This window comes from Sorex araneus, chromosome 2, assembly GCF_027595985.1.
Source record: "Sorex araneus isolate mSorAra2 chromosome 2, mSorAra2.pri, whole genome shotgun sequence".
Classification (NCBI taxonomy): domain Eukaryota; kingdom Metazoa; phylum Chordata; class Mammalia; order Eulipotyphla; family Soricidae; genus Sorex; species Sorex araneus.
Window position 1 is genome coordinate 228,324,696 of NC_073303.1, and position 14,488 is coordinate 228,339,183.

The 14,488-nt window shown below is 57.9% G+C and overlaps 2 protein-coding genes across 2 annotated transcripts; one reads left to right on the plus strand and one right to left on the minus strand.

Moving 5' to 3' along the window:
- Window positions 1-1,836: 1,836 nt before the first annotated feature.
- C1QL4 (complement C1q like 4) lies at window positions 1,837-5,500 on the plus strand. The gene is made up of 2 exons (XM_004601442.2): window positions 1,837-3,034; window positions 4,825-5,500. The coding sequence occupies exons 1-2, from the start codon at window positions 2,498-2,500 to the stop codon at window positions 5,002-5,004; spliced, it is 717 nt and encodes a 238-aa protein (XP_004601499.1). The 5' UTR covers window positions 1,837-2,497; the 3' UTR covers window positions 5,005-5,500.
- A 514-nt stretch (window positions 5,501-6,014) lies between these two features.
- TROAP (trophinin associated protein) lies at window positions 6,015-13,976 on the minus strand. Its single transcript, XM_004601803.2, has 15 exons — window positions 13,846-13,976; window positions 13,469-13,623; window positions 13,185-13,371; window positions 11,327-11,484; window positions 11,116-11,253; window positions 10,853-10,935; window positions 9,947-9,999; window positions 9,462-9,583; window positions 8,228-8,350; window positions 7,867-7,947; window positions 7,715-7,774; window positions 7,364-7,501; window positions 6,627-7,221; window positions 6,264-6,457; window positions 6,015-6,131 (listed from the first exon to the last, which is right to left on the minus strand). Exons 2-15 carry the CDS (start codon window positions 13,610-13,612, stop codon window positions 6,084-6,086), a joined length of 2,124 nt encoding a protein of 707 aa, XP_004601860.2. The 5' UTR covers window positions 13,613-13,623; window positions 13,846-13,976; the 3' UTR covers window positions 6,015-6,083.
- Window positions 13,977-14,488: the final 512 nt, after the last annotated feature.

Genomic DNA, 14,488 nt, shown 5'->3' on the forward strand with positions numbered 1-14,488 from the left:
TCCATCCATCATCCAGCCTGGGGGAGCAGATTCAGAATTAGACATGCACGGGGCGACAGGGCCCTCAGCCCCCCGAGGAAGACAAATGGCGACAAAGACCTTGAATAAAATTTGTATTTATGGTTGGAGGAGAGACCCCGCCTCCACTGACTGCCAATCCTTTTCTCTCAATCCTTTCAAGCATGTAGGGAAGGTCCGGCCTCAGCAACCTCTTTTTCCCTGCATCATTATGGGGCGGGAAGTGCTTGGTCACAGGGACCAGGAACAGGAAACAAAACATGAGGAAATCACCTTCCATGGAGAAACCATGCCCAGGTGTTTGCCATGCCCGCCCGCCGGCCACACATATCCGCACTAGGCTACAGTTCTGGCTTACCTGAGTTTCCGGGAGGGCCTGCGTGTTGCCCACCTCCAGGATCTCCAAACACCCCCACTGTCATCAGTCCTGGAACCCCGGGTTCCCTGTGAGCAGGAAGTTTCCTCTGGGGGCTCAGACCCACAGGAAGGACGCAGCCCCCAGCTGTCCCTGGCTCTGATTCCTCACACTAGGATCTCTCAAAGCTCCGGTTCCTCTGGGTCACCAGAATGTTGATTGACATCCGCCTCTCACAGGAGGATGCCCAGCACTGAATCTGCATCTCAGTGACATTAATTTGCATGACCAACTTCAAATCCATCCCTCCAACTTGGGGTCCTGGGCTTCGCATCCAAACTGGGACCTTTGAGGAAGGGAGGTCAGAGGCTCCTGGGGAAATGTGGGACAAGAGTTCCCAATGTCCTAAGATACGACAGAGGGCACTCCTGGGGTTTCAAATTCAGGGATTGAGGGAGATAGATACAATACCTCCCCTCCCTGCAACACACATACACCACACACACACACACACACACACACACACACACACACACACCACAATCCATTCCCCAAAGACACACCGCCAGGGTTCCAGGCTGAATCCACCCTTGCTAGCACACTGTGACAATGCACAGGCCCAGAGCCACCAGTGTGCTCCGAAGAACAGCCCCGCCCGCGACTCCCCTATACTTGATATGTCACATTGGAGTCCGAACACGGACCTGGGTGTCTCTCTGCAGCGCCATTTACATTTCTCTCTCTATCTGTCAACCTGTCTCCCTCCCATCTCTCTGTCTCTGTCTCTCCCTCCCCCCCACCCCGCTGAAGCTGTCAGCTAGTCTCCTGGAAGCTTTGTCTCTCTCAGTGTCTCCACACGGCTTTCCTTCCCTTGATTTCTTGCGTCCTGTCCGTTGCCGCCGGCTGACCAGGCCGCTCTGTCTCACTCTCTTGCTTTCTCAGTCTCAGTTGCTCTGCGCCCGGCCACCCTGGGACCAGGGGCGGGGCGGCTGGGAACTTGCCGTTTCATTTGAGGCCCTCGGGTACCCTTAGGTTACTCCAGCAGTGGCACCGAGGGGCTGGGAAACGGGAGATTTCGATCTTTTCTCACCCTTCTTATTTGTTTGGGGGTTTTATTCCCTCTTTTTTGTGGGGGACCCTCTGGCTCTGAAGTCCACCCCTGGCTTCTCTCTCCCTCCCTCTCCCTCTCTCTCTATCTTTCTCTGTCTCTTAATCCCTCCCCCCCATCGTTGTTCTTGCTTCCTTTGGGTGTCCGGAAAAAAACAAACTCCGTAGAGAACGAAAAAAGAGCAGGGTGGGTGCAGCGAGCTCTGCAGCATCCTCCCGGCGCCGGGCAGGTTCCCACAGACTGGTCGGGGCAGGGGTGGGGGGGCGGCCTGCCCCGCCCCCGCGTTTCCCGCTCTGGGCGCCAGGGGTCGCTCTGCCCACCGGCCGCTTATAGCGGCTCCAGCGGCGCGGCGGCTCACACCACCCGCACTGCCGCTCAGGGAGAGAGGGGAGGAAGGTTAGGGACGCCGAGAGGAGCGGCCAGAAGGGAAAGGCGCGGGCCGAGGCTCCGGCAGGGGCAGGGGCTGCGGCGGGCATAGAGCAGCTGGGCGGTGCTCGCCGAGAGCCCCCACGCGACCCTGTCGGAGCTGGTGTCCGTGGACGACCCCCGCTGCGCAGAGCCCGGGACGTCCAGGCGCGGAGAAGAGTCCCCACTCCGGCGGGCCCGTCCGTCCGGGCAGGCGGGCATCTCGGCGCCGCCACCCTGGAGAAAGCAGCCGTCCGGGGAGCGGGCACCCTGCATCCGTAAGAACCCCGCCGTCTGGGGAGCCGCGATCCCGTGAGGCTGAGCGGGAGGGGCCACAGGAGCCCGGGCGCTGACCCGCGGGGAGCTGCCCCCGGCCCGGCCCACGAGGGAGCCTCCACCGGGACTGGACGGAAGGTTGGGGTCGGGCCCCGCCGAGGCGGGAGTCCCCGGGGGCGGGGGTGCCGGGCGCAGCCGTCGGGGGAGGGGGCCCCCGGCCAGGCCCGAGCCCAGCCGCAACCATTGCGCCCAAGAGTGAGGAGGACCTGCTGGCCCTGGCCGCGACCCGGCTGAGCCGCCGCAAGCGCGTGGCGGGCGCGGCCGTCGGGGTGGCCATGGTGCTGCTGCTGCTGGTGGCCATCCCGCTGCTGGTGCACAGCTCCCGCGGGCCGGCGCACTACGAGATGCTGGGGCGCTGCCGCATGGTGTGCGACCCGCACGGGCCGCGGGGCCCCGCGCCCGACGGCGCTCCCGCCTCCGCGGCCCCCTTCCCGCCGGGCTCCAAAGGAGAAGTGGGCCGGCGCGGGAAGGCCGGCCTGCGGGGGCCACCGGGGCCGCCGGGGCCGCGAGGGCCTCCAGGTGAGCCGGGCAGGCCGGGTCCCCCGGGCCCTCCCGGGCCCGGCCCCGAAGGAGTGGCCCCGGCTGCCGGCTACGTGCCTCGAATTGCCTTCTACGCCGGCCTGCGGCGGCCCCACGAAGGTTACGAGGTGCTGCGCTTTGACGATGTGGTGACCAACGTGGGCAACGCGTACGAAGCGGCCAGTGGCAAGTTCACCTGCCCCATGCCAGGAGTCTACTTCTTCGCTTACCATGTGCTCATGCGCGGCGGCGACGGCACCAGCATGTGGGCCGACCTGATGAAGAACGGTCAGGTGAGCCGCCCTCCCCACCCAGGCCCACTGCCCAAGCAGAACCCCTCTTCCGGCCGCCAAATCGGGGGACACCAGCCGCCAGGAACAGAGACTACCTCACATGGCCAAAGAGGAGTTGGGGGCTGGAAGAAGGAAGCCCTCAGCCCAGGTCTTACAGAGAATGAAAGGCGTGTTAGAATTAGAACTCGAGACTCCCAGTCTGTCCAGCAGCCACCTCACACCCTAACTGTAGGCACCGGTTCATCTGCCAATTCACTTCTGGCCCTGTCTGGGATACGCCCTCTTCTGGGGTATCTGTTTTCCAGTCTGGCAATAAATGAGTTACCAGGTTCGAGTCTCCATCTTAGTGGCAGGAGGCAGCCAGCAGCCTCTCCCATGTCGGGGTCATCAGCCTGGATTCTTAAGGAAAAAGTGAGAAAGGAAAAATGCCTGCACTCATTTGCTGGGCATCTCCCTTGCTCACTAGTCTGGGCCTTGCCCCCACCTAACACTGGTGAGTAGGCAGAGGAGGGGGTCGGTCGGTGGTCAGCGGTGGCTTGAAGGAACAGATCTGGAGAAGGAAAGAGGCAAGGGGCAAAGAGTGAAGTAACCTTGGCCTCTGGAATGTCCTATAGGTCCCACACGCTCGCTGCTGCCCTCTTGATTTCAGGCTCCCTGACCCCACCCCCCACCCCCCAGGGTCTGAGTCACAATCATTTTTGGCTCGGGAAAATAGCCCAGAGGAATCATCTCCGGATCTGGACTGCACTGAGAGAGGCCATGGGGCACAGGGGAAGTGTCTAGGCTGCACAGGCCAGGGGGCTAAGGTGGGGGTGAGCAGTGACCTCACGCTGCTGTTGACCGTGGACCATCAGGACTTCCCATCCCAGCTGCTCCAAATCCCAGTTCTGCTATGACTGCTGCACCCTCCAGCGGCAAGACCCGAGACACTGCACTGGGGTCCCCTCCAAGCAGGGCCTCCCCAGGAGACCCAGAGCAAGGGGCCGAGAGTGTCTGTTGGGTGTGGGATGAAAGTGTGGGTGTGCTGTCCCCCACACCTAGTGCTGTGGGTGTTTGTGTGGCCCTGGGGAGGTGTGTGTGGTCTATCACAGACCTTCCCGGGCTGTCTGGAGAGTGTCGCTTTTTGTGGGGGCGGGGCTCAGGCTCCCCACTCTGTATTCTGTGGTGCTGGTGGGGCGCTGCGGCCCCGGGGACGGTAAATAGTGATTAGAATAATGATGAATAATTAATGAGTTAATAACCAGCCGCCGAGGGACAGAGAGAGGGGGGTTGGAGAGGGGGCTAGCAGCCCTAGGCCGCCAGCGGCAAGGAGGCCAGAGAGAGGGGAGGGGCTCCCCATGGGGCAGAGGCTGCTCCCTGCAGCACTCGCTCAGGTTCAGGCACCGCGGACTCGCTAGGGCATGAGAGGAGGGAAATAGGCACTTCTAAGGTCCCCAGACAGCCTTAGGACACAGCTCACAAGTGCCCTGTCCATGGGGGAGGAAGGTTGACAGCTTAGGACGGGTTTAGAATCATAATCATCCTTGTTGCTTACTTTATTTTTAAAATGCTCAGAGAAAACCCTACATGGTATTTTCTATGTGCCATACATTGCTCGCTTCCCATGCAGTCACTCATTTAACCCAGTCTGTGAGGTAGGTGCCGGAGCTTCCCACTGGAGCCGCCCTGGCACTTGTCACAGCAGTGGGGGGAGTGAGGGGCAGCACTTGGAGCTGCCGCTTATCACTCTGTGCCTGCCGGCTGTTGTGCCAGCTCTGCACCGGGTTTAAGGGGCTGGTTCTGTCCTTTAGGTTCGGGCCAGCGCCATTGCCCAGGATGCGGACCAGAACTATGACTATGCCAGCAACAGTGTTATCCTGCACCTGGATGTGGGCGACGAGGTCTTCATCAAGCTGGACGGAGGGAAGGTGCACGGCGGCAACACCAACAAGTACAGCACCTTCTCTGGCTTCATCATCTACCCGGACTGAGCTGCCTTCCCCGCACCCTCCCCAGCCCGCCCGCCCCTGCTCGCTGTCTCAGTCGCTTCCCCTCCCATACCTGCCCTTCTGCTACCCCCAGTGAGGCCCCCAACTAGGAACTGCGGTGGGGAGAGCAGGGCGGTAGGGCGGGGCAGAGGAGGCAAGAGGCAGGGGCTTCCTGTGGACCTCTGAGAGCCCTGCTGGGGGCCAGCACCAAAGGCAAAAGGGCAGCCCTGGTATTTGGGGAGGGAGAGGACGAGGTGGGAGCCTGTGTGGGGGAGAAGAGGGGACACGTGGAGTGGGGTCCACTCCCCTGACTCATTTCTCTCACCATCCCTCCAAGCTGCAGGCTCAGGCCTCGGCAGCCTTCTTGTGAACTAGAGGAACCAGTGAATCCTTTCCGAGCATTTAATCCTCATTCTGTATAGTCCCCATTTCAGCCCCCTCTGGACCAGGCCCTGGGGGTAAACTGATGTTGCCCCTTCCAATAAAGTGAAGTTGGAGAGCAGTGTGCCTCTTCACTGGGTGCAGGGCGAGGGGAATGTCGGGCCCCTGCCCCCTTCCTGGCTTTCCTAGAGGAAGGTGGGTCGAGAAGCCCTCCATTCTGACGTGCAAAGGGAGGGCACCAGATCGTCTTGCACTGTAGGGGAGACCCCTCTCTCCCACCAAGAGCAACAAGGCCAAGTGGGGTGGAAATGAGGGTCTGCTGGTTGCCAGGCACTGAGAGCCGCCTGGGGGGGAGCTGATGGCTTCCATACATGACACGAATATCCAGACGCAGAAAGTTCTCAACGGCCCCACACCAGCCCCCAGTAGTCAGGAGAACTTGCTGAAGTTTTTTGGCGAGTGGGAGCGGGGTGCCTGCCTCCCAGTGGGAGGGCGCCTGGTGCGGCCGAAGCTGGCGTACACTGCCCCCATGTGGACGATGGGAAGACAACGGCGCTGGCAGCCAGGACTCACTTGGTCATTTGAGTAACTTTATTGAAGGATAAAATGGGTTGGCTCCCAGTCCTGTGGAACGGGCCCACAATAAATAACGGCTAAAAAGGAGGGAGCCAAGCAGGGCTGGAATAATGGAAGCAGATTTTTCATGATGGAGAATCTTGAAGGGCAGCAGCACCGACAGGAATAAAACTCTGGGGGGAAAGAGAATGCTTGGTCACAGCCTGGTCCCTGCTGACCCTGGGAAGGGGCCAGAGCTGTCTCTGCCCCCTTCCTGTTAGAGCAGGGGTGTGGTATGGGCACATCTTGCTGTGATCGAAGCTCACCAGAGCATCCTGCCATTCCAGTAATGTGGCCACTGGGTTGGTGCAGATGCGGGCCAGGCCCGGGGGAGGGGCTCGGCTGGTGTAGAAGGCACACTCATCGTCCAGGCGGGCCTCGTGGAAGCCGTGGATGGCACTCAGGCAGGCTTGGAGGCGCTGCCTCAGGGCCAGGGTGTGAGGGGCCAGACAGCAGGGACCTGAGGGCCAACAGTCCAGTATTTCACCATATTTTCCATCCCCACTCCCTACCCCACAGAGGCAGGGGAGGTGAGGAAGGAAAGTGGACACAGGGTCTCTAGGCAGGAACCCCATTTCCAGCAAGAAACAAGAGCGTTTGTTTACAGTGCCCTCCTACTGACTCCTTACCTGCCCGGCCCACAGGAGGCCTCGGAGACTGGGAGGAGTGGCTAGAGGGGCTGGCACCAAGCGTGCTGGTCGTCACAGGGGTCCCCTGATGGCACCCAGGTGGTGGGCTGGATTCTGGACTTCCAGGATCCGGGGAGCGGGCCTCTGATGCCCCACATGCCACCCCAGAGGGCGGTTCTGTGGGCGAAGCCTGCCTCTGGACGCAGGTGTGCAGGGGGCCCGACTCGGACCCGTCAGGCTGCTCCTGCACAGAGGCCTCGGGGAGCTCGGGCTCCCTCCTGCTGGAGTCCCGGGGACCTGGCTCTGCCGGAGGACAGGGCTGAGCCACCTTAGCCTCTGCTCCAGGGCTGGGCTGTAGTGGCCCACACTTCTCAGGGGGGCAGGGTTTTGGGGGTTCAGAGTGCTCTAACAGGCTGGGAAGGGGAAAAGTCCCAGAATGAAGCTCTGGGGTACCCAGAGTTCTAGAAATATCAGCCAGCAGGGGCTGAAGTTCAACCATCTCCAGGGAAGCGGCACCTCCTATTGAGGGGGCACACTTGCCCCCTGCCAGCCCCAGGACCTCCTGTCGCAAGAGCTGCTGCAGGATTGTGATGCGCTGCGGAGAGAAGAGAGACCCCCCAGGTGCTGTAAAGGATCAAGTCTGTGCTGACGCTGTCCTGTTCCGAGACACCCTCTGCACCCCTTTCCCGGGCCCTGTCACTGCCCCAGGCATCAGCACGGGGCCCTAAGAGACCCACCTGCATCTTCAGCTCCTGGAAGCTGAGGGCTCTGCTGGGGGACGGGCCACAGGGAGCGGCCTCTGGTGGTTTCCCCCGGGTCCCCTCCTGCAGCCGTTTACAACTCTCCTGGTCAAATAACCGCACCGTGATCTGCTCCTGCACATGGAGAGGGGACACATGAGGACATCCAGTCCACAGTCCTGCAGAAGGGATAGAGTCCCTGATGGAGAGGCCTGGGACTGCGGCCAGCAGGGCAGGAGAGACGGTAGAGCACTGGAGAGTGAGCAAGCTGGTCCACGTGACGTTCCGTTCTCTGGTGGACCGCAGGCTCACGGGTCTCGGTGCCAAAAGGTGTCCCTTGGAACTTACCCAGGGCAGGGCAGGCTCTTCAGAGCAAGACTGTGGGGAGAGGCCAGTCAGCGGCCGGGCCTGGGACAGAAGCAAGATGTCAGCCCAGCCCGCAGATGGCACCCATCTCCTCTCTCACCTGGCTGAATTCGCCTTCCCCTCTCTGCTCTTACCTGCTGAGCTCTGGAAGCTGACGGGAGGGGCGTGTACTGGGTTTTGGGGCGAATGGCGAGACGTCGCAATACTGAATAGGTCTGGGGAGAGATGGGGGCAGCTGAGGAGAGAGAAAACCGAGACATGGGGGCCGAGGAGAGCTCAAAGAGCTGAGTGCATGCTCAGACCCGGCACAGTCTGGTGTCTGGGCATCAGCCAGGAACTAAACATGCAAAAATAGACACACATAGAAACAAAATATCAAGCCAGGAGTATCCCACAGGACACTCTTTTTGGGTGTGACTCAAAAACCAAAACAAAACTTCCCGGCTCTGCAGGCTGCTCTGTGCGGGCCTGGCCCCTGAAGTCGTGAACACAAACCTGAGCTGAGGGGCCAGGAGAAAGCACACGTTGAGCCCGTCCGAAGGGTGAGGGTGATGGGCGGGCGGTGGCAGGTGGTGCCATTCGGCCTGGGGTGACCATCTGGTGGGGGTCACAGCCATCCTGCAGGAGAAGTGGCAGAGTGAGCTCTGTCCTTGCCTGCCTTGGCCCTGTCTCACAGCGACTCTGTGAGGCCCTAATCAGGTCACGAGCACCCTCATTCATCTCCCCCCCCACGTCTCGTCTTTCCACTCATTCCACAGAGAAGCTAAGGTCTCCTCTGAGCTATAAAGCCGATCCTTGGGGCTGGAGCAATAGCACAGCAGGGAGGGCGTTTGCCTTGTACACGGCTGACCCAGGTTCGATTCCCAGCATCCCATATGGTCCCATGAGCACCGCCAGGGGTAATTCCTGAGTACACAGCCAGGAGTAACCCCTGTGCATCGCCGGGTGTGACCCAAACAGAAAAAAAAAGAAAAAAAAAAAAAAAAGCTGATCCTTCCCCAATGTGAGCCTGTGCGGCTCCAGTCTCACTTCCTGCCCTTACTTTGCTTCAGCCCCACTAGTGTCTTCTTGCTGATCCTTAGACACACAAGGTGCGGTGCCACCTCAGCGCCTCCGAAGTTTCTTCCCCCAGATGTCTTGGTCCATTCCCTCAGCAACTACTTGAATACCATCTTCTCAGTGACAGTCCCCTGCCCCGTCTATCTGAAATCCCCAGCCCACTGGGCTTTCTATTGCTTCGTCTCCACTGCAGGCCCAGACCCAGTTCTTTCCCCGTGGCCAGGCATACTCACCCCTCCCACCCATTTCCACTTCCCCTTCAATGTCTTATTATTTATTTATTGCAGAGAATGAATCACCATCTGACACATGTTTACATATGTATTGGTGTTTTCTACCTCTGCCTTCTAGAACGTGAACTTGGTTACCATCTGTCTATCCAGAATGTAGGGCAGTGCTCAGCGCACAGCAGTGAATCAATAAGTACTTGTGGAGTGAAAGATGAGCTTTGGCTGGCAAGTGTCCATCTGCGGTGATGGTAACACAAACGTGTACAGGGCTATGACCTCTCAGTCCCAGGCTTCAGGCCCCTGGGAAGGGCCAGTCCCACTCTGGACAGGGGTTGAGCCCTAATTAACATCCCTCTGAAAACTGCCTGGCTCTCCCCTAATTAACATCCCTCTGAAAACTGCCTCCTCCCCCCTCCCTTCCCAGGAAGGCCCCATCTCACCCTAGTGTGGGTTCTCTCTTGGGTTTCCTTTAATGGTACCCGTTGGGCCAGACTGAGGGGGCCCCCTCCTCCTTCACCTGAATGAGTGACAACTTCATGTTCTCTTCCAGGGAGAGATGGAGCTAGGAAGAGATAGGAAGTTTGCTCAAGCACCTGAGATACCCTCCAAAGTCTGTTACGGAGTATTACCCCCTCTGAAAAGGGTATGCCAGTTTGAAAGACCCATCCTGCCCCGGATGGAGTCAGCACTGTATCAGGAGTCACATCTTAAGCTAAGCACTCTGAGTGATGGCTCTTAGCTGAGGACTGCACAGGGGGTGGGAGACCAATCTGGCAGGAAGAGGGTAGAACAGGCACCACCTCCCTCAATATAAGTGATACTGGTTATCAAGATCTCTCCCCTGCCCCCAGCCTCCTGGGTTTTCTCTTGCTTTGTCTCCACTGTAGGCCCAGTTCCAGTCCTTTCCCCCTGACCATGCACTCACCAGGCTGGACGGGGGTATCCAGGAGCAATCCTGAGGCTTGGCTTGCTGCAGTCCTGATGGTGATAAGAACACAACCGGCAGCCACTGAGTACTGAGCATCAACTGGGTGCTTATGCTAAGTACTTTAGAAACCTCTGCTCACTAAATTCTCACACACTCTTTAATGTCAGTGCAACAAACATTATATTCATTTGATAGATTAAAGAAAGTGAAGAGGGGCTGGAGTGATAGCACAGCGGGTAGGGCGTTTACCTTGCACGCGGCCGACCCGGGTTCAATTCCCAGCATCCCATATGGTCTCCCGAGCACCGCCAGGAGTTATTCCTGAGTGCATGAGCCAGGAATAACCCCTGTGCATTGCTGGGTGTGACCCAAAAAGCAAAAAAAAAAAAAAAAAGAAAGAAAGAAAGTGAAGAGGGGTTGGAGAGATAGCACAGCGGGTAGGGCATTTGCCTTGCATGCGGCCGACCCGGGTTCGATCCCCATCATCCCATATGGTCCTTGAGCACCACCAGGAGTAGTTCCTGAGAACAGAGCCAGGAGCAACCCCTGTGTATTGCTGGGTGTGACCCAAAAAGCCAAAAAAATAAAAGAAAGAAATAAAGTGAAGAGCAAGAGGACTCAAACCCACACTGCATTTCTCATTTCAGCCTATGCTCTAGCCACTGTAGAAAAAAGACAGCCCCATCCACCCCTCACCCTGCGGCCCCCTGAAGAAACTGCTGTCACACTGAGAGCGGGCACTGAAGGCCTGAAACCAATTTCAAAGGCACATCCCATCCTGACCAGTCACAGGTTTCCCTGTCCTCCCACACTGAGGCAAAGTCCCAAAGGTCCTTGGTGGCACCAGCTCTGCAAGCCCTGTCTGACACTGGCTTGATCCTTGCTGCGTGTCCCCGTGCTCACCGGATGCCGCCACCTGTCTCTCTTCTCAGCTCCTGGAAACTGGGGTGGGTGGAGGGGTGCAAGGAAGCGTCTGAAGATGGAATCTGGCCCATAAGTGAGAAAAACGAGTGAGTCACAGGTGGACCTCTAACTTTTAGGCTCCAACACATCTATCTCCACAGAACCCTCTAGCAGGAGGCAGTTTCTCTGGCAAAGCCCAGTTTGTCTCTGGAAAGAACTTCTGTCTCCAGAAGCAGTGAGAATAGTCCCAGGTAGGTACTCACCAGCCCCTCTAACCTCTGAGGGCACAAGGTCCGGCCTCGGGGTCCCGGTCCTTCCAATCTTGAGAAGCAGGAAGCTCTGGTTGGGTCCAGTCGCTGGGCAGGGGTTCTGGGGGCCAAATATGAAGAGGCCCGGACACCCTGGGACCCCAAAAGAGGCTATAAGCATAGACTCAGAATTCCCTCCTGGTCCTGCCAGCCCGAGTCACATTACCTGGCCCCTTCGGTCGGTGCCTCCCTGCTTGACTCGGATCAGGACTCTCTGAGCCAGACTAGTGTGGCGCCCTAAGTGACAGGTCTTCACCCCTTCACCTGACAGAATTGTAGCTAGGGCTGCAGGGTCAGCCACAAACTCAGTGGCTCCAGAAGTCTCTGCAAAAGAAAAATAAGATGAGATGGAAAAAAAAGTGGGAAGATGGAGCTTAATCAACTTACTAAATTCACCAAAGGGGCACTGGAGAGAGAGCTCAATGGGCTAAGCACATGCTTTGCTGTGGGAGGCCTGGGATTGATCCCTGGTCCTACATGGTCCCCTGAGGACTGCTGGGAGTGACCCTCTAGCACAGAGCTGACCTCAAACGCTCTAGCCCCTGAACAACCTCAGATATGGCCCCCAAACCAACCAACAAATAACGTCCCCGACAGCAAATAAAAATAAAAACAAACCAATTCATCAACGGTGCATAGAACTTTACATAAGACAGCGTTCGAGACACTGCAGCCGGAGAAAACCCAAATAAAGCTCTCAGGAAGCTTCTGATAAGGCCAATGACATGGCTCAGTACTAAAGCACTAGTGCTACCCGCTAGGTCTGATCTCTGGAACTGCCTTTAAAAGAAGTGACTGACGGGCTGGAGTGATAGCACTGTGGGTAGGACGTTTGCCTTGCATGCGGCCGACCTGGGTTCAATTCCCAGCATCCCATATGGTCCCCTGAGCACTCCCAGGGGTAATTCCTGAGTGTAGAGCCAGGAGTAACCCCTGAGCATTGCCGGGTGTGACCCAAAAAGAAAAAAAAAATAAGTGACTGAAGAAGCAGAGCTGGTAAGGCGCGGATCTTGCACAGGGGTGACTGGGTTCTATCCCCAGCACTGCCAGGAGTGATCCCTGACCACAAAGCCAGAGGTAAGTCCTGAGCACCACCAAGTGTAGCTCCCACCTGCCCCCAAGAAAAAACAATCAAAGAAACAGTCATCACCATACTACAGAGAGGCAAAAGACTGAAGCAAATTATAGACATGTCATCAAAGAAGTACTGCAAAGTATCCCAGAGTAATTGAATGACTGAGGAAGCTGAAAATGGCTTTAGAAGGGTTGATACTTTGCTGAAAAGCAGATTTTTAAGGCTTTTATTTTATTTTTTAATTTTTAAATTTTTGGTCTTTTAAGGTCATACCCGGCATCACTCAGGGTCACTTCTAGCTCTGCACTCAGGAATTACTCCTGGCAGTGCTCAGGGGACCATATGAGATGCCAGGAATCAAACCCAGTTTGCTGCATGCAAGGCAAATGGCCAATTCACTGTACTATTGCTCCAGCAAAAGAGAAGGTTTTCACAAGCAAAGAGCTTTCCAGAAGCAAGGACAGAGAGAAGACAGTGAGTAGGGTGTATGCCTTGCACATGGTCAATCTGGGTTAATTCTCAGAACCCCCGGATGGTTCCCAGAGCCCTGCCAGGAGTGATCCCTCAGCACAGAACCAGGAATTAGTACTAAGCACAGACAGGTGTAGCCTGGGGAGGGGGAGGGAGAGGGGAAAGAACTTTTCAGGAGCTGCAATCAGGACTATTGAAGACAATAGGAGTGTAATTCCCCCAACCCTATGCTGACCAAGCCAGTCTCCTACTAAATCAAGATTGTTCTCAGGCCCAGAGCGATAGCACAGCAGGTAGGGCACTTGCCTTGCACGTGGCCCACCCAGGTACGATCTCTGGCATCCCACTTGGCCCCCTAAGCACTGCCAGGAATGATTCCTGAGCACAGGGTCAGGGGTAGTAATCCCTGAACATTGCTGGGTGTGGCCACCCCCATCCTAAAGAAAAAGACTATTCTCAATGCTCCGACAGGAGGTACCTGTCTGCAGAGGGGGCCCAGGGCCCACATTTTGTCCCCTAGGGCTGGGCTTGAGCTCTTCCAAAGGGTTCCGGAACTGAGGGCTTCCCACCAATCTCTCTGATTTCTTTGTTTGATGTAAGACTTTAGGCCTGGGGTCAGCGGAGTCCTGGAGCGAATGCTGAATAATGAACTTCTGCACCAATTTCTGGAGGAAAGAAGACAGAAGGCGGGGGCTCAGATTTGGGGTCTAACTAGGTGTTATCTCCTCCTACCCTCCATCTTCACCACCAGGTCACTCTTACCTTGGGATCTTGGTTCTCCTGGTCCAAGGCGCCGGGTCTGTCTGTGGGGAGCGGCGGGCGCCTCCGAGAACTTATGGGAATTTTGCTAGGGGTGGGAGAGACACCGCGGCGGACGGGATCCCTCTTGGTTTGGAGGGTGGTCATGGCCGCTACAACTGAGAAGGCAGGATTAGCTAAGCGAAGGTCGGCTGGTTCAGGGACATCGTTCCTGACACTGTGGAACCCCCCACCTCCGCCCAGAAGACCTCGGCCTTTGCAGGGCCACCTACGGACAGCCTGAGCGGGCCGACAGTTTCGCCTGGGTTGCCTCTCCCCTCCCCCCCCATCAACCAAGTATCCCCACGTCCTTTGTTCCTGTCAAGATCCCCCATGCCCACCTTCCCCTGGAAGCCTTGAGCATGAGGCCAACTCCCTCCGCCGCTCCCGCACTGCCCGGCTTCTGCAGCAGCCTGAGACCCAGTTTGTAAAATACGCCGAGCTCCTGATTGGCTCGCCGGCGCTCCGCAGGCTCGCGGACACCTGACCGCGCCGTCCAATCCATAGGCTCCGGAGGCGGGGCCAGAGGAAGGACTCGTTTTTCGAACCTCTTTCTGGCCTGGAAGAAACTGACCAGGCACAACTAGCCAATCCGAGAGCTGAGCGCGGGGTGGAAGGCGGGGAAAAGCGGGGAAAGGAAGGGAGGCTGTTCTGGGGCGGGGCGCCGCGGGGCCCGGAACCCGGCCGGCCGGTGCCGTAGTCTCGCGAGGTCTTGGGCGAAGGCAGTCCCGCGCAGGGGCATTGTGGGAAGGCGTGGTACCCGGCCGTGCCGGGGATGCGGCGCCGAGTCGTTACCCGGGACCGAGCGCGCTCGGGGCGTGGCGGCCGGCTTTGGGGACGCCATCCTAGGCTATGGGCACCGCCTTTTGCTTGGTGTAGCCGGGATGAGAAACCGACGTCAGTCGGGCGGGGGGCGATGGCTGAAACTTATTGTACCGAGAAAACAAAAGTTTAAAAAGGTTTTGCGGGGGCCGGAGAGAGTTC